The following is a 25,322-nucleotide window of genomic DNA, read 5'->3' as shown; positions in this document are numbered from 1 at the left end:
GTCCAAATGAATGTGTTCCGTCAGCAATTGCGGGTGACCTGCGGAAAAGTGACAATATTTGCACACGTGAGGATACGGCGAACAGACGTCCAAGTATTTGATTTCTTCTCCTTTCTCTCTATCAGCGTGGTACAAGAAACAGGAGGCATTTGTCCTTCTTCCGTACAAACTATTCCGCGGGTTCAATGGGTCCACCAGCTTGTAACGTTCCACGATGCGTTTAAATTCTGGATCGGTTTTCAAACGGTGATAGTATTCGTGTTCCGACATTTCCACCACTTGGTATCCATGCCGTTCTAATTTCGAACGCCTCTGACAAGTGGTACAAGTCTTCCATGGTTTGTTGTAAAAACCGTTAACCTCGTACACGATCTTGGGGTTTTCGAAGTCCCAACCATCCACCGAATACGTTCAGATGGTCTTTTCGCCTCCTCCATTGCGTGCGTGCTGGATCCATTTGTCTTCCTTGTCGCACAAGTAATGTAGCCAGCATAGGGCTTTGACCTAGTACTGACGTTTGACAAAGTTTGTTGTTTGCTCATGACAGCCAGGGTGTTTTCGGACATGAATCTTTGGCGGTACACTAAGGAACATGCTTTGACAATAGTGCAGGCTTCTTTCAAAGGATCTACCCCTCCGTGTTCAATGCACAGTTCTCGAAATTTTCTACAGAAACAACGTAAAATGTCTACGTCGAAACGACAATACTTTAACATTTCTTCCTGAAAGTCGAAGGGATGCGAGGCGTGAGCCAGGTACCAAGCGTAGAAAGCTTCTCGTTCTTCGGTACCATGTTGTCAGGATCGTAGTCGTGAGCCTCATGCAAGTGGGTAGAACGGCGTGTTGATTGGCTTCGGTATTGAAAAACTGCCGAAATAACCTTTTGCTCATTTCTGTCATTCCAAACGTTTTATGCATTCGACTCAAAGGCATGGCCAAGTAACTCGTCAAATCTTTAAACTGCACTTGTCCCACTTTCGGTACCTTGTTCTATGTAGTATCTCAAAAGAAACTGTTCATCGTATCCCGAGAAATTGTGAGCCATTATCGTGGCATGGCGATGACAATCTCCGTAACGTTCGATGTCCTCTTGGCTCCACGTTTCGTCGATGGGGTCTAAGATGCATTGGGCGAAATCGGCCAGAGTGTTCGGTCCCCGAAATACTTTTTCACGTCCTCCAGGAATTTTGCTGCAGTGACGGCAATGCCTAAAGATGCGTTCTTGGATGAACTTCTCGCACGCTCGATGAGCCACGCAGAAATTAGGAATGTGAATGCCAGTCTCTTGCATGCATTCGAAATTAAAAAGATGAGATTGTCTTTCTTTTGGTCATCGTCTTCATCTTGAAGTTTGGAATGGTATTTTTGAATGAAGCATTCGTGTTCCAAGTCCATGATTTGGTGACAAATGTTACATAGTTTCTTTCCTCGACATACGTGTACCTTGGCACTATTGGTACATATGCCTTGTCCACAACTAGGGCACAACCTCAGCAGTTGACAAGCACTTTTCTGCAGTGAACCTTGCGTCTTCAGATGTTGTTGATAACAGGAAGGGCTGACAAAAGTGTGAGACAATGTATACACATGCATGCTAAATGCTGGCTTATATACAAGAATCTGCTGTTGTGAAGATTTTTAAATGATGAAGAAAGGGCAACAACTCCATCAAAATAGGAACTGAGAAATGTAACCTTAAAGTGGCACCTGACATCAAAAGAGACCGTTTAGAAGCCTGGAATTCAATTATGTATATACACCAACATGCTGAAAGCTAGTTACAATAATCTCAGTAGTGCAGATTTAGAAATTATGGAAATAGTGCAATAGTTCCATTAAAATGCCCAATGAGAGATGTGACATGAGAAATGCAACCTTTAAAAGGCACATTGGCATGTCACAGGCAATTTGCCTACCATATGGCATTCAATTATGTGTAGACATGAAGTTTTTACAAGATCTGTGAATGGATGGACAAACAGTTGATTCAGGGCCTTAAAAACAAAAATATCATGCATCCATATTAAAAATATAGATTATAATATGTCATAACTCTTTATGATTGGTAATGTTTGATGGCACATCAGTATATTACAGACTATTCAATGACAGGTAACAGAATTAAAGCAACTAGACCAGAGAGGCATCACAGCAGCTGACTCAGACTAGTCCAGGCTGGAATAAAAGTCCACACCAGTGAGTACAAATCCACTGCACTAACCACTGACATAACTGCCACCTTGAGTTTGGAAATGCAAGGTATATTTTTAAAACAGTCATAAAAAAGTGACACCTAAATATCAAATAGAAAAAACACCCTACCCAGACCTGCCAGCTCTAACAAGACCTTCTCATCAAGGCAGACAATTTTGTTCCCATAAGTTGGACCAGTTTCAAAAAGATGTAACAAAATGTCATGCACTACTATTGTCAAACTGGAAAAAATGCATTTAAATTAAAGGTCCAGAAGTGTTATTCCTGAAAGAGTCAGTGACAGTTAACATCATGTTCCACTCAAAAGTTGGTAAATCTATTTCAACCATAATCACCTCCAGTAGAATTTCACAAAATGCAGTTCCAAACCCAACAAAGGTCAATGGCTCCATGGTTTCTTTCAAACTGACATAATCTTTTACAAGAAATAAATTTCAGAAGGGCTGAGGCAATGGTTATACATCTTTTCCTCCATGTGACATAGTCAAATTAACACATGATGCAGAGATGCCCATTGCCAATCATTCAAATTAGGGACAAGAGGTAAAAAAATTCTGATTCTATTAAAAACATTAAAGACATACTGCAGCAAAGACAAATTCAACATCGAAGCCAGAAGAATGAAACAATAATTTAACATTTAAAAACAGGTCTATTTGCAGTTATATAATACTATTTATACTACACAGCTCCTTGTATTCTTTTAATTAACCTCCAAACTGCTTTTGGCTCTTTTCAGCTTTGCCAGCTCCTTTCCCAATATAATTTCATGGCAATTGGGATGGGTTTACTATCACTGTCTGACAATTTAAAGTCAAGTCACACACGAAAGGTTTATAGAAAAAATGCCAATTATAGTTTGCAAGAAAAGGTAACTGTTTGAGAAATTTAATTATTTAAAGAAAACACCATGGTATATCATGAAGAAATCATAATCAAGCAAAATGAAGAGTCCCATATAATGGAAACAAACTGATGATATGCAACAAATTATTGCAAAAGACTGTGGTGGACCTAAACAAACTATTCTGATTATGATCGCTTATTATATACTGAAAACTGATATTACATTGCAATTTATCTGAAAAACTGGAAAGGACTGAGAACACTCTTAATTTATCTGCTATTAGCTGATAATATGTTACATACTGGATACTGAATTTATGTTGAAAATTAACAGAAAAACCTCAAAGAATGAAAATTCTCTCATTTGGCTTCATCATCCACCACATTTTTCTGGTTTATTTTTAAGGAAAAAAAAGATTTTTGTTGAAAGCAGCTTCATTCATGAACAGGTTCAGCAATTCATGACATTCACACCCAATTTGAGTCAATGGGTATCTGTGCTTCATGTCCACTAAATCATGGTTCCATGCTCTTTTAAGGATAAATTTCCAGGTTATTTTCAGAATTTTTCCAGGATGAAATTATTTTTTTCGAGGTTCACATACATATTACCATTATGGAATGGAATTAGAGAACATTTTAGCTTATAAAACATGCATTTTTTTAAAAATCCAAGATATTTCTATTTCAGGACAGCCAAAACATCTATGTCAGAAAAGATGATCATGCACTAAATAAAAAAATGTATCACATGAAACAAGTTCAACAACTGTATATTCCTGTAAATCAGCATGTAGTGTCATTTCTGTGTAAAGAATAAAAATGCTGACTTGGCAGACTTGCATCATGTTGATATGAGGAAACAACATAATGAACACAAGTTAGTTTTGTTTCCTTTCATACATTTAATTCTAAACAAATCAGAATTAGTTGTATATCAACATAACAGTCTATATGCAAGTTATACCAAATAATCATTTCCTATCACAAAATGAAAATAAAACAATAAATGAAAAGATTTAGAACCTTATCTTGTAAAGAAAAGAGTGTAAACCCTGAATCAATCTGTGCCAATAAAACCCAAAACAAGAATTTCCAAACAACCTGAGCTCCATAAGATGATCTGGTGAAATCCATCATTTAAAAAAATCATTTACAAAAGGCTTGATTAAATTCGGACAAAAACACCTTAAAAATTATATACTAATATATACACAAGGAATGAATTTTATGTAAAATCAACATATGTCTGCTTGTAATGCGATAAACCAGTCCCAAAACCTGTACTGATAATGACAGAAGCTCATATTATTATGTGATATTCAATACAAAGGATGACAATCTCACATTTCCTGTGATCTAAAAAAAAGATCTGAAATCAGCGCTTCAAGCCACGTCGCACTGTAATAGTTTAGCACCAAAGTTCACCTCATAGATTTTACTTTTTTGACTACAAATTTGACTTAAAATGGCAGTCCATTTTCTAATTAGGGTTTTCTCAGAATATTCCGACCACATTTTGCCCATTTGGACATTTACTTTGGGATGTTGGGTAAGAGTAATTGCCTATAAAAAAGTTGGAATTTGCCGCCAATATGCGGCAGCAGCATATGGAGGTCACTTACCAGCATCCCCAGCAAACTTAAAGAGTATTTTAATCATTATGTCTTTAATCTAGTGACAGGCTGAATGAACCTACAACATAGATGAAACCTGACCCAGAATTCACCATTTGCATTACTAGTCACATGACTACACTAATCTCAGACTACATCAGAAGCCCAATAGTGATGCAATATTAACAGCAAATTCCTAAAGTTGTTGTGTAAAAATTCAAATATATTATATGAAAGTCAGATACCTTTTGTAAGGACCAGAAAGAACATAAAATTCTAAAAATATTTATTTAGAGAACAATGACCAGAAACCTGTCACTGTAGCTGCAATCTAGACAGTCAGATTCATCAAGCACAGAGCATAACAACATGTTAGTTACATGATACAACAAAACCTGTGTAGTTGTTCTCAGAATAAATAAAGAATTTTGTGTTCTTTTGTGTTTATTCTTTATTTTTACAAACAGTATATAACTTTCATATAATATTTCTATTTTTTTTCAACAACATTTGAAACAGGTTATTATTAATATCACATGACTACTGGATCTATGAGGTCATGAACATGTGGGGTGTGAGATTTGTGTGCTCATGCGACTAGCAATGCAAATCGTGAGTACCATGTCAAATATCATAAACGCCAAAGTTTCATCTCATCCTTCAGCAGATTAAAGATATAATTATGTAAACAAATAATTTTCATATCAATTTCATGCAGGTATGACTTGATGTAACAGCTTTTTAATTTGCTAGGACATTTGGTAAGCGGCTAGACTTTGCAACCACCATGTTGGCTTCTAGTGATGATAGACTGGTTTTCAAACTTGCATATAAGAAAGTATGCCAATATTGAGCTGTCTGTGAAATAACTAGTCAACCAGTTGAATCTAATCCACTGAGTGCTTGGATATGTCTATGGCAAGCATCTAAATGATTCATTCTGCAATCTCCAAATATTCTGGTTAGAACTTGATAAATTTAACTCATGATCAGTTCAGTTCAGTTATGACTCAATTACATAATTGTTTCTGGCATCAAGTGTTAGCATAAAATTCCTGGGGTTTTCCTTACTTTTATCAATATTTGCACAATTATAGAACGTTTTACAGTTAGGAAAAAAATTATCATTTTTTCCAACTATTTCCCAATTTCCTGGTAGTGTAGAAATGTAACTGTTGCCCTAGTTGATTCCCCCCCTCCCCCGAATCTGAATATTCCCTTTTGTTTGTCTGTACTATTAAAACTTTTTAAGAGGTTTATTGTCCATTTCATTCTGACCTGTCATTGTTGGATGCCATTTGTAAAAACCAATCAGCAAAAGCCTTATCATACAGATGTGCAGTTTAAAGGATCTGGGGTACTTGAGTAAAGTTATCTGGTTCCTGCACTAATTCCAATAAATTGGATATGAAACCCAGCTCTGAATCAAACATGGACAAGCCAGTATCCAGATTTTACCATGAACAATTTGTATTTCAATAATTTGTGCTCTTACTCCACAAGTCCAAATTTTAAGTACCATTTCCACAAGACTTACACTAAAATCAGAAGGGTAGGCAGGTCTGCAAAGTTATTTACAGATCCATTATAAACTGACACCAAATACCAAACTAAGAGGAAAACGCTTACCTTTGGTCCCACACTATACTGAAATATAGATGATTACAAGAAATAAATTAATATAAAATGACAGCAATATAATCAAAGATGCAGTTATAATTTTCTCCAAGCAGAAAGTGATTCCCATGGTGCATAAGACATAATCTGCCATTACTCATGGCATGGATTTGATTACTGCTTGGAAAGAATTCTAACTCTTCTCCCTTTTTCATTATATTGGCAACATTCTATGTAGAATCTTTCATATATTGTCATGTATCATCACATACAATGTTAATTCCAGATATTAGTGCCTTCCACTCTTTCGTATGTAGGTGTCCGAGATTTGGTAAATATTCAATCACAATAAATGAAATAGTGACAAATATTAATATCATTCAAAAATAATAAAAATCTATCAATTATGTAAATTGTCTCAATGACTGCTGCTTATACAGTGGTTGATCCAATCACATTTGTATAAACTGTCTGAATGATTGCTATTTTATGCAGTGGTTGATCCAAATAATGCAGCTTTTATATAGTTGTGATGTTAATAACTCTTAACAGTATATAGTTAATTATTCCACAAAAAGTTCCCCTTCCTATGTTGTACCTGAACAAGTTCTACAGAACACAGGCCACTCTGCAACCTAACGAAACAAACGTACAAAGTAAATGTATATTTTTTGTCTCATTCTGCTCTCAACTCAAGAATCTAATTGCAATAAAAATAAAAGTATTCAAACATTTTTGTTGTTATTAGTGAACGAGAGAGAGAGAGGGAGGATTATGTCTCAGTGTGCATGCTTGTCTGCATTTAGAGCATATGTAGCTGTTATGTTGTGTAATGTTGGCAAAATGATTAGGATGGTCTGAACATGTATTATTATGGGTATTATTTATTGGTAAATTGTACACAATGATATAAGACATTGTCAAGAAACTAAGTGCAACTTGTATTTTACAGCAACAATAATCTCATCAAATTGCAATAAAAAATAAAGAACATAAAATCACATTTTAGTTAATGTGTACACGTGCATGCGTGTGAGAGCACGCATGCACGCCTGTGAGGTAGCTTGTGTTCGACAAGAAAACTCACAAATAATGCTTCAGCGTTGGTAGCCTGCAGGTCTTCCGCCAATGGTTTAAAATATTCCAGAGCTGAAATCTGCGAATTCTTAATTTTCCCAACTTCTGTGTGTTTTTTGCGACCGACATTCTTCCTCACATCGTCTCTGCGATGGCACACTGAGTGCAAAAAGCATGAATGAATATCAATGTTTAATGGCAGAATGCACGGCCAATTTTTGATAAATTCCAAATTAAACTTTTTGAGTAATACATTTCTTTTTCCTTGGTGGTGAAGACATTTTCAACATCTTACATGGGATGCTGAACGGTGACTCAAATCAGTGTTTTGACGCATGCGCGGAGCAAATTTCCAGTTAGGCCCCAGTTTTCTCTCAAAAGCATTTGTCAAACTACTCTTATACATATCTATTAAAATAGGCTAAAATGCTTGCTACCGGGCCAACTGTACTATTCGGCTGTAGATCTACTAATATCGTGACCAGCAGTACCGGACCGTTTCGGCAACTGCGAATAACACGACTAGCGCTTCACGGGAAATCGGTTATTTTATTAAAGATTTAAAATAATTCAGGATTGGAAAATTTGTGAATTTTTGGCTTACGGCGTGAATCCATGAATCGCTGAAAAAGTTGTGAAATTCACACCAAATTCGTGAGGGTTGGCAGCTATGCATCATGTCCCACCCTGTCACACTATCTTGACACCAGGCAGACCAGTCCTAACACTAACCTCTTAATGCTGAATGCCTAGCAAGGCAGCTGTTAGTATCATTTTTGTAAGTCTTTTGGTATGACTCAGCTGGGGTTCTAACCCGTAACCTCATGCATCTGAGGCGGATGCTCTAACCACTAGGCCACCAGAGAAGTGTTGTTTAAATCAAACAACTAGCTTTACTTAAAGTGACAGAAACATAGTAATTCTCTGAACTTAGGATTTATAGTGGGAAATTCTACTACTACAGTAGTCCCCCTCTTATAACACCACCCCTATTGCAGCAGGGAAGTGGCCTTATAATGAGGGTGGCCTTTCTAGAGGGGGATGACAAATGCGAATAGTAAATACATATGAAGAAAGTCACAAGTACATTTAATTCTAAAACATTTAATATTTTCATTAAAAAATCACATGCATGTTGTGAAATAAATGTAAAAAAAAAAGTTTCATCATTTTTAAAGAATGTTATGAATAACCATTGATATTGTTTTAAAACTGTCTTTATAATTATGTTACAGATCACATCATCTGTCACTTTGTTGGTAAAAGTCTAAAAAACAAACCAGTCTCGTCACAATTAAAAATATCCTTGCTGTCATATCCCCTGCATATATCGTTTAGTCTTTTGTTCCAATCTTTGACAACTTCATTATCAACATTAGCTTATTCTCCGCTAAGGAAAGAACACTTAATAGTGTATCGCACTTGAAATATGTGCAACCATCCGTTACTTGCGGTAAAGTCGTCATATCCCAATTCAACTGACCAAATTGTTGCTTTTTCTTGTCATTCAAATCAGGATACAAATATCTCCTGGCTCAAACAATCTTCCTTTCTCCATCCATTTCACCTTCCCACTTCTGCATAATTGTTTCCTTATCTTTCACGATATTGTTTATCTGAGTCTTTCCGACATTAGTTTTCTGCGAGGATCCTCGACAACCACCCACCCCAGCTCTCGGTCAGTTGAATTACTTTCACTTTCTCTTCTAAACTGAGAATTTTTATTTTCCTTGATGACATGTTAATCTTTTTGCAGTAAGTTATTCATGTTGCCAACTACAATACTCATAAAACAATTTTTTATGCATCTAAACAAATTGCCATATGTTTTTAGAGGAAGTGATCTTGTCACATGATTCGTTAGTCGCAGTCTGGTACCCTATTGTTTTTATACATTTCTTTACACTAAGTGAGAGAAGCCAAAACGGCTTCAATATGTACCATTAACATCATGCAGATTTGACCTTGTGGCCATTAGGATTTGTAATTTTGACAATTATTGCCAGTAGTAATAGCCACTAATTATCAACGTGAACAAGCTCAACATCCTACTATGGGAAGCCACAAAGGTTATCAAACCATTTTCCTGCTGACTTGTGTATTGTACATCGATACTGCCACTTCTCAGCTGTTACTACTGTTCCATAATTGTAATCTTAACAATTATCAGAGTGACTAAACCGGACATCTTATGATAACGTAGCAGTAAGGCTAATTGGATTACATGTATTTACCCTTTTGTATGAATTAAAATTTGAGTCTTTCTTGGCTTTATGGAATAAATGTGGCTTCTCATGAGGTGTAAATGATATAATATTAACCTTAGTGGTACATGTACTTTAGTCAACACTTATTTCAGTAACGAAAACCTGACATCGGGAAACAAAAATTGGATTACTTAACACGTTATGAATAAAATACTAGTTCTGGATACATATTAAAATAAAATGCTGCCTCTTGCACTAATTAGCTGGCCGCTGGTCGCGTTAGCCAGGTGGCCTTTTGTGAGGGGTACTTTTGAACACAAATTCGTAGGTGCCAACGGATTCAGGCCAAAAGGAGCAGGTGGCCGCTGGTCAGGGGGGCCATTCAAGAGGGGGACTACTGTAGTATAGACAGCGAACCACTGAAATTTAATGTTACAAAGTTTTAGTCAATTGGCAGAACTAGAAATTACATATCCACTTCTACATAACCTTTCATTAAATTTCATTTCACTGAGGAGCTTCAATTACCCACAGCCAATTTATGTCAGGAAATCTGACAAAAGAATCATGAAATCTGAGTTATACTGCATATTCCTGTTAAGTGGTGTAAGAAATTATGTAAAACAATTTAGGGTAGTCAGCAGAAACCATCCAGAAGAGCCATTTGCTACCGTCAACAATTGCTATGATGTGAGAGATTGAAAATCAACAAAATGCATGGAAAAATACTGTCACAGTGGCATTATAGAAGCATACTGGATACATTCAAATTACTGTTATCTACAACAAATTACATGGAAAATATTGTGGAATTATATATGCCCATGGAACACATTAAAATGACTATTGTGTTAAAATATATACATGGAAAATTGCTGTGGAATGATAATGCCCACCAGACATAATCAAATGACTGTTCTCTTAAAAAACATTTATCAAAAATTACTGTGAAATTAAAATGCCCACAAGAGACATTCGAATGACTGTTATCTTCAACAATATGCATGGAAAGTTACTGTGGAATTATAAATGCCCACTGAACACGTTCAAATGACAGATTCAAGAGCTTCTCCTCCCAAATTCAAGCGTAGCTGTCTCTGATCTTGTTGTCCAAATCCAATGGACTCCAAATAGTTCTGTACTGAACCATACCTGAAAGTGAAGAAATGATTTCTAAGAACTCTTCTGAATGGAGACATAGAATATAAGTAGCATATATTTTTAACATTTCACTGCAATGCTAATATTTCAAAACTGACAAGCTCTTTTTTCCCAAGCCCAAATTAAATTTCAAGAATTTTAACAATAATCATGTTTTCCAGGTCCATTACAGAATACTAGATGAGATAAATAGAAAAAACTACACAAGCAGTTTGTTCCAAGATGACACAAGGAACGAGTCGGATACAGCATAGAAATACATTGAGGCTATTTTGCTTAGACAAATATACCTTATTGAATGAATACTTTCCAACAACTCAGAACAAAACAGTTATGTAGTTTTATCTGGTTTTATATTTATTCCATATCTTCTTTATAGTCACTCATTTTTTAATTTTTTTTACTTTAACCTTCAAAAAGAAAGTGATTTAAAACATACTGGGGTTTATGAAAGATAATGTACAACAAAAGAAATATGTGGAAATATCTAATAACCATATCCACCAATTTACTCAATTCTGAATCATCAGTAATAATAGGCAAATAAAACATTCTTCCACCTGTACTTGCTCCATGAAAAAATTCTGAAGGCAAAGTTCTGAAAGTCTTCAGGTGAACTGTTTTCTAGCTGATGCTGGAATTTTAAATGATTTACAAAAATTTAAATTTTGTGGAATGTCTCATCTCTGTGTATCAACAGTGTTGTAGGTAGGAGTGGGATTAACAGGCACACAGGTCAGAGGTTTGCACATGTGTTTCTATTCTTTGATCTCCAAAACCTCAATATATAAAGTCTTTTCACAGAGATTTGTGACAGGTAGCAAAGCTGATATGATGATAAATGCTGTACTCATTGTTACTGTTTCTCTTAAATATCTATACAGCTTTGTGGTAATTATTATGAGTATCTAGTTGACAGTACAAACTGTCTGGATTCATGAAAATGAAGTTGTAATGTAAATATCAAATTCCTATCTTGTTGATCATTTGCCAATTTTTTCTGAACCTGGTATTTCTAGCCAGCAATACCTTGTACTTGCATACAACTTCCTGCATCTTACTGTGTTGGGATTATTTTGTTTACTTTCAATACAAGACTTGAGATCCCAGACCATAGCAGCAAAGCATGTCTCTCTCTCGCTCTCTCTCTCTCTGTCATTTTGTACACAAGCTTTATCTCAACCTCCAAGAACTCATCAGTCCAAAACATTATTGTCAGCTTCAACTAATTCTAATTTCTTCGCAATAGGTACTATGAAATCCCATAAAACTCCTCATTCCTACTTTCATTACTCCACCATTTGACCCCAGTGCAGGGATCGTCCTGGGCTTCGCCAATGTTGCAAATTGCGATTTTTTTCCCTTATTGGCGACAAAAATATCCCATCTGGTGATTTTTTTGGTGACATACTTTTTGGTTATTTAATTTGTACATACAATCATGGATTTGGACTGGATAAATTTAAAGCCAGAACGAAAGGAAGCCACAAAGTTGACTAAGCAGTGCATTGGAATCAATCTGTTACACAAACGATCCTTTGTTCTTATTGACAACCCCATCTTTATAGTGCATTGTTACATCATAATCTGCTTATGCTGACATCTGGGCTGAGTACTGTATGCTGTGATACAGTCAATCATGCTCCCGCACTATACCTACAACTGACCTACTTCTGAAGACGCGAATAGAACAGATACAATTAATTGTATGGCTAATCCTTGTTTTTTTTATACATATACCAATACAATAGTTCTGCTGAACCTTCATAGAAAACTGATAACCTTTGAAGTACCGACTACTGTGTATAAATACAAAGCAAATGGAAAAAATCTCAATCATAATTACATCTGTCGCCAGTGCAGCATTTTACTCATTGATCTTTTCCTTTTGCCATCAGTCCCGTGTTACGGCTGCAGAGACTTAAACTCCGCAACAAGAAATAGCAAAAGAAAACAGTTTTGCATAATTAATAATAATTATTTATTTCTCAAAATACAGGAGTGAAAGAATCCCTAAATTGGGTGTGAATTTATGCTTATATATACGGTCCAATATTGCCAGGTGTTGACTCGTGTAAGTTTCATTCGTGGGAATGGAGATCCTATTTTTCTTGTCGAGAAAATTCATACAGCATTCAGTGATTATTCTTGGGATTTAGGAAGCAATTCGCTACAAGCTTTGTGAAGCCAGCCATAAAAGGGGGGGGGGGGGCTGCTGAGAGACTACTGGTGTCACCTGTCAGCACTGAGGACTGTGAACGTGGATTCAGTAAGATGAACCTCATAAAAACTGACATCAGAAATAAGCTCTGCATCTCATCTCTCGAGAATTTAATGAGAATCAGCATGTACAGATGTGAAAAATTAGACTTTGAAACTGCATTCAGCAAGTGGGCAGCCCTAAAATCGTGACGGATCTTATGTAACACTTTGTAACATTTTGTTAATGCTTGTTGTAATTAAAGTATTAACTAATCCATCTTTTGTAATTTTCATTGCCTGTTACATTATTAGACTAAATTAACACTTGGAAAAATGTACACTACTTTTTTTGGCGACACTTTTTGAAAATTGGCGATAAAATATTGAGGTTGGCGATTTTTTTGGCTACAGCTTTTTAAAAGCCAGGACCATCCCTGCAAGTGGTGATTTTTTTTTACCTATGATAATGGAAGGCAACAATGATGTAGTGAACACTTACCAAAACATGTCTGCAATAATTTGGAACTAAAAACATTTTTTTATTAAAATGACACATAGCAGTTTTAAATTTATGGGAATAACAAGTGCACAATATTTTGAACAGACTATTATTGAATATTACAAGTGCTAAATGTAGTTTCAGACTGGGTATATGGCATGGAAATCGTAGGGTGCAATACAGAAACACAGACTGAACATTCACATTGAATGCTAGATTTGTCATGTAAGATTAAACGGGTATGTAATAACACTTTTTTTAACTGACTGTTCAATTTCACCAATTAAAGAAGTAAACTGATGAAAAAACACATTAACTCCCATTAATATGAACTTGAGAATAACATATGAAGTATAACCTATGTGTGTGTGACAACAAAACAGCAAAAATCCATAACATACAAGAAATTTTTTTTTTTAATGAAATCACTCTTTACAAGACCTTCTCAGCTGACCATGATGTGTCTCAGGATAACAAGGCTGTCTCCATTAGTCACCTCTCATGACATGCATATTTTACAAAACTAAGCCCACAAGTGTGCTCTTTTTAGTGACCACTACTACTGCTAATTTAATATAATCTCTTAAGATAAGTGGTCCCTCAACAGATGTCACCATATTATATTACAAAATTGCTCCATGCATTAAGAATCCATCTTAAATAACAGGTGATCTCCTAAAACTACGGTCTTTCAAGTCAGGTTTACAACTGTGCTTGTTACTATTTATAGTATGTCATGGTAAACTTTTGTTCCATAACTGGACGTAAATAGGGTGATTGAAGAACCTCGATAAGTTTATGTTTTTCATGGAACATGCATACTGTGCAAAAAAGACAAATTCATCAGTAAAAAAATTTTTGGTAAAGACTGCAGTATATTATTGAACTGGACCATGTTGTTTTGAGCACAAAATCAATCTCAAAACTTCAAAAATTGTACTTGATATTTTGAATACAATTAGTTCTATGAAATTTGGCAGCATATAAGAGGGGCCTGCATAAAGATAAACCACAAAAATGTATAACTTTAATTTAATCCAATCAGAATTACAGGCAATCCAAGTTTTGGGACCTTTAAATTCAACTTTAAGTTCTTAAGCATGAAACATAGTCAAAGTCTGAAAAGTGCAGGAGTCTACAATTCATATTCATATAATGTTAGAGCAGTAGAAATTTCACATTTGTTCAAACTTAGCCTCTTCCATTACCATGTCAAACTGGAATATCACATTTTCAGTCTAACTTTTTGAGTCATACTAATCTTCATAAGTTTGAGCTTGAATTTGTGCTCAAAATTTTTCAATTATAAAGGACCTGATAAGTCACAAACTTACAAACAAATATTTCCAAACTTTTAACCACTTTCAAAATAAAAAACAATTAGATCTTTTTGAACTTTAACCTCAAGGAAATGTCCTGTCAACATTCAACCCCTAGGGATTTGTCTTAATTGCATATTTTAAACCACAAGGATTTGTCTTACTTGTCTGAGATGTAGGTCAGCAGTTCCAACATTGTCTCGTACTTGGCATGGAGAAAGGAAACATCCCAGTGATACCGTTTCACAATGTCATCATACAGCCTATCTTGTATGGGCTCCAGTTCATTCTGGAGAAGAAAAAGGCTATTATTACACACTGTGACTTTGTCACATGTACTTAATACATGAATTAACTGAGCAGTATTTTCCCAAACACATCATCTGTTGCAAGATGAATTATGAACAAAGAAATAAGAAGAAAATTTCTGATTCAGTATTTATCCTATAGCCATCACTGTTTTCTTCTTTTTTCTATAGAGTTCTTTACGGTATGTCAGTCATCCTGGCACAAGACTCATAAGAAATAATAACTCTGACCGGATCATCTTGAACACTGTGACTTTCAACAATATGTGATAGAAAGCCAAATACAGGCCTATAAAGAGTACTCTCCCTTTTACCAGTAATGTCAACACAATCCCATACTTCTTATTAATGACAACAACCTACAGTTTATGTTATTGGTAAGGACATATATTGTGAAATTATCATCTCAGAATCTTTTGTTTCAATATAAAGCAGTGCAAAATTATAAGCATAATCAATGAATTTTACCTTAAATGATGCATCATTACATAGATGGCAAGGTTATACAGCAGTTTGTGAATTCCAGCACTTTTGGCATCATTGTATATAGAACCACCACCAGCGTTATACTTTGTGTCACTATTAAAGCAAAGTGCCTGGTGTAATACTATTACCCTTACCATATGTACTCGCTTATAAGTCAAGTCAAACTGCAAACAACAAAGATCATGATCTGCCACAGCACCTTAAGATCATGGGCTATGATGTTTGTCATATTGGTGCTCCTAACAAACTGCACAGACCCAGATAAGCCAGCACATTATGCACTGGCAGATCTGGGTTTGTGCAGTTTGCAGTTGGACTAGACTTTTGAGTATATATGGTAAATGAAGTATAGCAAGAAGGTATGTTGTAAACACACCTAGGAGTATTCTTGATAAGAAAGAAAAAAACAGTATCATGCTGCAAGTTATTCCTTTGGATGGAGAGTTTAATGGAGACACATTTATTGCCTGGTTTCCCACACCGTACTTATGAAGGCTGTATCCATGTTTTCACAGCCATGTAGTATAGATTTTAAAAAAGAACAACAGTTAATATGTGTCAGTGAACTATAACTCTTTTAATCAATCACCAGTAGGCACATTATGAATCAACATAGTCCTTGATTCTTTGGTTGTAGTGCTGCTGCCTTTCTTTGATGCTGCTTCTGAGCCACTGCTTCCCTAAAGTAGGGACACATACTCAGCAGGCAAAACTCTGGCATACTTGCCAAGCATGTGACACAGGATGAGCTGGCAGCATCTGCACTGAGGTGCCTTGAAAATACCACTGAGCCCTTTACAACAGTCACCATCCCTAGCACCAGCTTTCATTTTATTAACCTCCGACTGGATGCTGTGAATACGGGAATCTAATGGCACACAATGACAGCACTGCCATTTCAGCAAGTGTCTCACGCAAAATCCTTACAACTAGATATGTGTCTATGTTTGCCACTGGAGAGACCATTAAGTGTGAAGGCCTTAACATCAGTGCACATCCGATGGGATTCTCAGCCACTGACCATTGTTAAGCTGTTCTTGAGCAGCAATTAAGAAATTGCTCTAAAAGTAGATTACGGTCATGGGTATGCAACAATGCACAAATGAAAAACATGAATTATAGGTGCAGCCTAATAATCCTAAATCAGAGGATGATGATGGAGTACTGAAGCAGCTCACAAAACAATCACCTGAAATCAACAGAGAATACCACCGGTGGAAAAGTATCTGCTTCAACATGGTTGGTGTTAAGTCCCAATTCACATAAAGATGGAATAAGGATCAGAGATCTCGGAAATGCTTAATTACATGCATTTGGACGCCAAATTTTGATCTGGGACGCAGAAAGTCACTGAGGCGGGAGTCCTCTGTACGCATTAAATAGGTGTGCAGCAAAATTCAAAGACTTGCCAGTCTTGCTTCGTGGGAAAATGTGTTATCAATTAGCTGTGCTGATATTTACAATGACAGAATTCAGTGACTGAAAGATCCCTTGATATACATACATGTTGCCATTGTAAGAGTACATTAAAAAGAACATGATGCAATAGCTGGGCGGCAAGTTCAAAGGCTTTGACTGGTGGCCGGGAGGTAATTGTACAAATATTTACAGTGATTAAATTCAGAGTCAGAAAGACACAAAGATGTATATGCGGTCATTTATAAAAGTACATCAAATAAACAACTTTAGCTTTTGTTATTGTGTTCATTTCTGAATGTATCGGAACAAGTAGTGTAAGTGACCTCAGAATCAAAACATGTTGAGACTTGGACAAAATGCCATTTGCAAATTTGGATAAGTATTTTGGGGTTAACGGCAAACTTACGAAGATTGTAACGAGATTCAGAAGAGTGCTAAAGCTGCTAGAATTGATAGTTCGGATAGGACAGTAGCTGAGTGTAAGAAAGTGTGTGATGCCTAGCTTAAGTGTTTGGAATAGGTCCTTAATTGGACTGACAAAATTCAGTATCCCTCTGATGGACGAACAAGAGCTATTGACTGACCATACTTTTTTTTAAAAATGCCCCTTGCCTTAGCCTGGTTAGTTCTAGTGTTGTACCGAAATGTATTCATCAAGACATCAGTAACTAGGCCTAGTTTTTATATCAATTACATTGACAAACAAACTCTTGCCCTTTCACAAGCATTATGTTTTGATAGCTGATTGACCATTAACCCTTTTCCAAGTATGGTAGCAACTATCAATTTCCTGCATGCTATCCTTTGATGATAAAACATACAAACTTGTGTTTTAAGATCAGAATCGGTGATCCAGATATATATTAACTGCCTCTTGTACACTATTTCATCATACAATTAGTTTGAAACTGTAAGTGAACCAGTAGGCCTAATGGGAAATAATGGTGGACTTCCCTAAGTCTGGGATGTACCAGTTTATAAGATTGTCTGTTTTTGTAAATCATTGGGCAAATATTTTCAGAAAAATATACAAATCATTGAAAGTAAAGTCAAGGTATTATTTCATTAAAGATTTAACTTTAAATTGCAAATTATGTAGGTCAGAAACGTATGGGACAATGCTATGTTGTGGAATTCACGAAATGCGCTTTAAGGCCTAAGCTGTTTTCAGACTTGACACGTATTTGTGAAAATACGGGGGAAAAAACAGCAAATCAGATACTATTTAACCATTGCCTAAAATTACGAGGTCGTAGACAAATAAATAAATCATAAATTTGCAATCCTGTAAATGGACTGTTGTAATGAAGCTATATTAAAGTGAGTGATTACATTACGAAAACCTCTCGTAAAACCAAATGGGGTTGGGGATGGTCACTTCTATTTAGTCTGCATCATTATATATGCACCATTCTCTATGAAGTGAAAATGCAAACCTGAATTATGTTTTCAAGTTTAATCTGTAAGAATATGTTATACTCAACATAAAACAATGCCAGAAATGTCAGGTATTACTTAACAATACTAAAAATTTACATTTTACATTTGCCTGAGAAAACAATTACATACTCTACTATTGCAAAAAAAGATATTTATGCACAATGCCTTGAATGATGACAGTCAACCTGGATGCTTATAAGCAAAATAAAATCTATTTGTTTTCAATAAAATTTTAAAGATTAAATTTTTAATATTGCTCCTTTTCGTAGTACAAATGTTACAATTATGTGATTTACAGTGGTAGGTACCTCTGACAGGGCATAGTCCATGCATATATCATGCACAGATCTTCCCATACAGGACAGCACAAGAGCAGTTAGAATACCAGTTCGGTCTTTGCCATGGGCACAATTTATGACTGCAGGAATGTTATCTGGATCTGTCATAAGCTTCAAAGCTGGAAAAGAAAAATAAAAGAAATTATATTAAAAATGATAAAGATATCTATATTACATCATCCTTTTATTTTAATTTCAGACAAATTTTATTGTTGTTTTGGGGTTTAATGCCATTTCTCAGCACAAGATAGGCTATGGTGGCCAGTATAACTGTTTGAAAAAGAACCAGGAAAAACTCCGGTAAAAACCACAGACACATGAGAAGCTAGTGACAGTTTTCTCACATATCCACATTGGCCAAGTTATGGACTCAAACCCACAAAGACGTAAGCGAGATTGCATAAGAGGACTAGAGAACACCTTAGAAAACTTGCCCATCCAATTGTATTTATGCAATACAATGAATACTGCAGCGAGGTTAATCTGTTTTCTTTTCACATTCTGCATTCTTGGAGAGACATTAAAGTACACAGACAATTAAAAAAATGCATAAATTAAATGTTTTTTAAAAAAAATTAAACTTGTATATAGGGCTGAAAAGAACTTTATCTGAAAATCATTCAACAGGCTCATGAACTAATGACTATTGAGATTCTGGAGTAATAGGTCAAATGACACATCAGTTGTGGTATCTATGGACAAACTTGACAGACAATATGTATAGCAATTTAAACTTGCTGACCATTCTTGATGAAAAAGATGAGACTATTATTTTGGATTTTAATACCAAAAGTCCCCAAATGAGTCTCCATGCTGTGTTCAAAGCCAATCAAAGGAACTGGCATACTACTGATCAAATGCATTTCCAGGAATCCAGGACAAAAATGTTTATTCTTTTAAACTGGTGAGTGGGGAAATCAGCTCTGATATTGTTCAGCAATTATAGAAAGTTTTCACTGTATGACAGGAACCAATTTTATTTACAACCAACTAGACATGATATGAAGACTTTCGGTGAAAACCTTATGTCAATATGGACATCCATTCATGAAAAATCAAGATAAAAAAAATTTCAACCTCGCTGTCATTGTGCCCATAACAGATTTAAGATCAGCACCATTTTCATATATGGCTAACTAAATACCATACAATGTCTTTTGCCGAAAACCCCATGTTGATATAACAATCCAGCGATACTATTCCACTTAGGGATTTCTTAAATAGAGAAGGGGAAGAGTGGCATCATACCCAAGACATGAATCATGAATGTACCACACAGTCACATTATCCTGACACCAAGCAGACCAGTCCTAACACTAACCTCTTAAATGTTGAGTGTCAAGCAAGGCAGCAGCTAGTACCATTTTTATAATGATAAAATTTGTATGATTCAGCTCAGGTTTGATCACGCAACTTCCCGCATCAGAGGTGGATGCTCTAACCACTAGACCACCAGAGTGGTCATACACAAATTGAGGTATGTTTTGAACAGTACTCTATAATAAGATGTCTTTAGGTGAAAATTCCATGTTGATATGAAGATCAATCCAAGTGAAAAAGGTATACCAAGATGACTACCATAACAGCTATGCATAAGCACCATTTCTTTTTAGATCTAACTTGACACGATAAGAGGTCTTCTGTTGAAAACCTGATGTCAATATGACATTCCATTTAGCTGAAGCAGTAATAAGCTGACAGGAAAATTGAACTTACCTAACAGGATTTGAGCATGCTACAAAATATGGCATCATAAAATCAGTAAATAAAGTTTTATAAAAGTATGGTAAAAAAATAAATGTTTTAAGGAAATTGTATTATATTTATTTTACAAGTGTATAACTATTTTGCATCTCTCCTTCCGCTAAAACCAAGCTGATAAAATTATTAAGCATGATATTTGTAAATAGTACAGGCAGATACTTTTATGTACAGGAAAAAAGGAAGTGCCTGAAGGCATATGTGTATATATATATATATATATATATATATATATATAACAGCCAAGGCAAACAAATACATACATAGACATAGATAAATGGATAGTTAGATGAGGATTTTGCATATGGCTTGATTTTTAACAAAGAGAGTGATGTTTTGATAAAACACCTTAAACTGAAACAATTCAATAGCCAAGAACAAAACTCTGTTTAACTCAACTTTAATCATGTTTTAAAATATCTTAACATTTTTCTTAACTCATGTATCCACTTAAAACTCATGTAGATTTAACTATCTATCCAATAAAAAGACAAAGTAAAATAATGTAATATCAATGAATGTACTTTTTCCTTTTGGAGATTGTGTCCAATTATGTCTGCTTCTGCTTCCAAATTTTTGAATTTTCAACTTGAAGTGGCAACATGCATCTAAACAATAATAAGCAAGTCTAAGGAATGATTTTAGAATGCTTATTTTGTATCCATTTAGTAATTTTCCACTGAGTAAGTATGTACTGGTCTCCTGTAATAATCACCTCAATAATTAATGATAAATTTGTGGGTTCTAGATTTCCAGGTGACTAATCATCAGAGATAATTTCCTTTCAATTCCAAAGAAACCTGTCAAAGAAATATCACAAGTGACTCATCATCTGAGACAATTTCCTTTAATTTCCAAGCAAACATGTTAAAGAAATCTCAGGAGTTACATTATTAACAATTAACACCTAGTCATCTCAAAATCAGCAACAGGCATGAAAACAATCTCAAATAAGATGACTGTAAACAGCCAGATCTAAAATAAGTCTCCATCATTAGATCGGGGCATGAAAGTCTGCAAGTACAATATATCTCATAAATTAATATATAGATATTTATTTCAAAATTTTCAAAACCTGTTCTAAATAGAAAAAATATTTATATTATCATGCTTGTTCAAGAAAATGAAAGACTGACCTTGACAATGACTCAAGATGAAATGACACACTTTGACAGCATGCTGTATGAAACAAAGGATCTCCAGACAAAAGAAACTACTGTCAGTTATGTAATTAAAAAAGTTTGTGCATATAAATGAAAGATAAAGGTTCTTATATATAGATCACAGAATATAAGTCTTGCAGAACATAAAGCATAATGAACTTAACACAAGTTCTCTCTAAAAACAATTTTACCTGCTCATGGACATGTACCTTGCAAACTTGAGCTTGCCAAATTTAAGTTTTTTGTTTACTCAGACATACAGCAAGTTTATTTGTAAAACTCTGAGACTACTAATCTAGGAAGGAGTTGCAATGGTTTAGTTGTTCTTGTTGTTGTATGGTTTAATGCCATTTTTCAGCACAAGATAGGCTATACATGGCGGCCAGTATTAATGGTGGAGGAAGAACCCGGAAAGAACCACCGACCCACGAGAAGCTACTGGCAAGCTTTCTCACATAACCACATTAGCTGAATCCAAAACTTGAGCAATGGTTTAGTGATATGCATGCAAGGTTCATGATAGAATGGGTGTAGTTTGAATACTATTGCCATATCAAAAAGAGTCAATGGACAAGTCACTTTACCTGCTTGCTCCTACTGCCATGTAAATAATTACCCTATTGTAGTGTCATAAAACACCATACACCTGTCAATGAAGGCCAGTCAAGTTGTAGAGAATTATAAAAGAAAATAAAATGGGGATGGTGCTTAAACATTGTTGTCAGCAGCACTATTGCTTTTTGTTTTCACTGCACATGCTGTAATAGCTGTTATGGGATTAATACCATTTCAAGCACATGATAGACTATACACAGCGGCCAGCACAATCTGCTGGAGGAAGAAACTGCAAGAACCCCCCAGGAAAAATCACCAACCCAAATGAAGCTACTTGCAAGCTTTCTCACATATCCACATTAACGAAGCATAAGACTTGAACCCACAAAGTAAAGTTGTCAGTGATCTGTAAAGGCAAACATGCACATGCATCTATAATAGATGTTATAGTAGTGTACCAAAGCAAAATAATTCTGCATATATGTCCATGTTTTAAAACTTGAGCTTTATAAGGTGTTTGTGTGTGATACCTAATCACAATGTATATGAAAAATATAACTGTACATGGTTCTAATTACCTGTACATAAACTTCTGTGACTCAATTCAACAATGTCCTTGTATGTTCCTATTAAGCCCTCTTTGTTCACAGTTGAATATGAAAAACATTGCACAAAATACTGATACCCAGTGCAAAGTACTAAATCTATTAAGAGCCAAATTAAACTGTACAATCGGACATACCATGGCGCTCTGTTATACACAGTCCATATGTAAGGTGCGGTGAAAAAATTGATGAGGTAGTGTTTCTCAACACACAATCCACTGTCCTTCAGAACCTCAGTCTCTACCTTTTCACCTGCTTGACATCTTTTCAGCGTGTGAGGAACTGTTACTTTAATCAGTTTAAAGCGCTCATCAACAAATTTGCTACCAACAGAATGTGTGTATTCGCCCTTTGACCGCAGGTCTATAATACATTTTATATCAAGTACGTTCTTTAGATCGTCCACATCTTTCAATCTCAGATAATCTGGCTTTGAGGACCTATACAATAATCCCTTTGACTGATTTGTTTTTGCGTCCTTCATAGAACAAACCGCTCTAAAATTTGGAGGAAGATTTGGAATGATTTTAAGCATCGTTTCCTCCATGCTGACACTGCAATCGGAATATGCTCTGCACAAAGGCCAAGCGCATTCGCAGGGCCAACATGAATACTGGCACGTATGGGTATTACTAGTTTGGTTTCCTGCTTCGTATGCTCCCTGGGTTGCAGTCCGCGATACGTACAACTGGCGCTCTACAGTTTCAGCATTTTGCAAGGTTAGAATTTTAATGAAAAAGAATTTCCCCGGCTTTTCTCACTGGTTATACTGGCTATTTAAATAAGACCTTTTATAGCTAATGTATATTCAAAGAACCTTTAATTCCATTTATTTTGGTGTATGATTGATGGGTGTAATATGGGTTATAGAGTATACAGCTTGGCCTTACTCTAGATGTGCATCTTTCAAAATACAGCTAGCTCCACTTGGTCATTTTCACTTCCTGAACTTCAGAGGTAAATTGTATCAAAAGGAGCCAACAACTTTTTTTACATTTTATATATTTGGTAATTGATTCAATGCACTTCCAGAAGCTGGTATTGTCTAGTCTGGCAAAATTAATTTTGCCTATTTTAAAAGCTGCTATGCATAGCGTACTTTAGTCTAATGTAGGCTGCTTTTTTTTTTTTAGCACAAGGGATCAGTCATTTTAGTTACCAGTGAACTTAGATTACGTACAATTTCCAAATGTACAATATCCAAAGAAATATCATCCACATTACATTAATATAGCATAGAGGTATGCCAACATTCTCTCCACTGTGCATGTTTTGAATGCAAACAACTTCACCTTACATACGTCTTTCTCAACAGTACATTATTAACTGGTGAGCGCCCCCATAGCCGATTGCATTGCAGGGTGCATAAAAAACAGGGAACCAGACTATATTATTGCCGCTTCATTTAGGTCTCACTGGACAGTTTATCTGGTGAATTTTCATCCGACGATGACCAATTACAGAAAAATGAGAATAATTTTACACTGAAGATACAAATAACAACAAACTAATGATTTTTGTAGAAAGCATACATGTGAGATTTTGACTGCAGTAATCAGGTTAATTCCTGATGTAACTGGTGGTTTTTATACTGAACCAACACTGCCACCAACCCCTAAATTTTACATTCATTTTTGACAAGAAATAGTTATTTTGAATATTTTTCTGTGACAAGGGCAGCTAAAAGAATCAGTATGTGCCTTATGCATGAATAAAGTTCACTAGTACTCTAACAAATTAGCATACTTTTCATCACCCCTCAACCATCTAGATTTTTAGATATTTACCTCTGTAGCAGACACATAAATACGTAAGCCAAGTCGACAGCTCATTTGCAGCCCAAGTTACGCATTTGATCTCCAATGCAAATCTAACTGTGACAGGCAGTCACCAACAAGCCAACCTATTTCCAAGCCTAACTCAAAGTAAATCTGAACCACATTATAGATTTAGCTTATGTGTGAATTTATAAATGCTAGGCTTGTGATAATTAGGTTCATGCCTTCTACCTTAAAAATTAGGGGGGTGTCAAAATACGAAACTATCCAGTGAGACCTTAAATAATTTTGTTCAATGATGTCGCCGTGCGTAATAACTGAATAACCTAAATGTAAACATAATATTAGGAAGCAGACATAGCCGTGTATATTAAAAATGTGAATAATAACTGCATTCAGTGTAAACAAAATCGTGGATTTCCTTCACAGGTGCGAACTGGTCGAAGCTATTCGCATGGGCGCCGTGCATCTTAACTGACGTCTATCAGAATACCCTAAACCACACCAAACCCACGAAACACCCCAAGCTCTAACCACTACGCCACCGGAGCGATCAGATCAGAACGAACAACAGCAATGTGTTTGTAACCGGTAGCGAAAAGAACAGTATCACATGCACAATCCAGGTCTTCAAAACTAAAATAACAAATCTGGCTTAGTGTAGAAACTCTTTCTAGGAACTCTGCAGACCCGAGTCAACCTTTTCATACC

At 35.6% G+C, this 25,322-nt stretch overlaps 1 protein-coding gene across 1 annotated transcript; it reads right to left on the bottom strand.

The window, feature by feature from the left end:
• Window positions 1-7,164: 7,164 nt before the first annotated feature.
• On the bottom strand, window positions 7,165-23,502 carry LOC149773773 (uncharacterized). Its single transcript, XM_089946028.1, has 4 exons — window positions 22,807-23,502; window positions 18,720-18,868; window positions 14,923-15,047; window positions 7,165-10,729 (listed from the first exon to the last, which is right to left on the bottom strand). Exons 1-4 carry the CDS (start codon window positions 23,378-23,380, stop codon window positions 10,624-10,626), a joined length of 954 nt encoding a protein of 317 aa, XP_089802154.1. The 5' UTR covers window positions 23,381-23,502; the 3' UTR covers window positions 7,165-10,623.
• Between the last annotated feature and the right edge of the window lie 1,820 nt (window positions 23,503-25,322).

This window comes from Sinohyriopsis cumingii, unplaced genomic scaffold (assembly GCF_028554795.1).
Source record: "Sinohyriopsis cumingii isolate HCF-2022 unplaced genomic scaffold, ASM2855479v2 utg000576l, whole genome shotgun sequence".
Classification (NCBI taxonomy): Eukaryota; Metazoa; Mollusca; class Bivalvia; order Unionida; family Unionidae; genus Sinohyriopsis; species Sinohyriopsis cumingii.
The sequence above is the reverse complement of the archived record's forward strand: the minus strand, read 5'-3'. Positions and strand labels throughout refer to the sequence as shown.

Coding starts and splice junctions, on each gene's coding strand:
- LOC149773773 (XM_089946028.1), bottom strand. CDS start 23,380: ATGGAGGAAACGATGCTTAAAATCATTCCAAATCTTCCTCCAAATTTT. Junction 18,869..22,806: donor TCACAGAAGTTTATGTACAG/GTAATTAGAACC, acceptor TTTCTTTTCCAG/CTTTGAAGCTTATGACAGAT. Junction 10,730..14,922: donor CTGACCTACATCTCAGACAA/GTAAGACAAATC, acceptor CTTCACTTTCAG/GTATGGTTCAGTACAGAACT.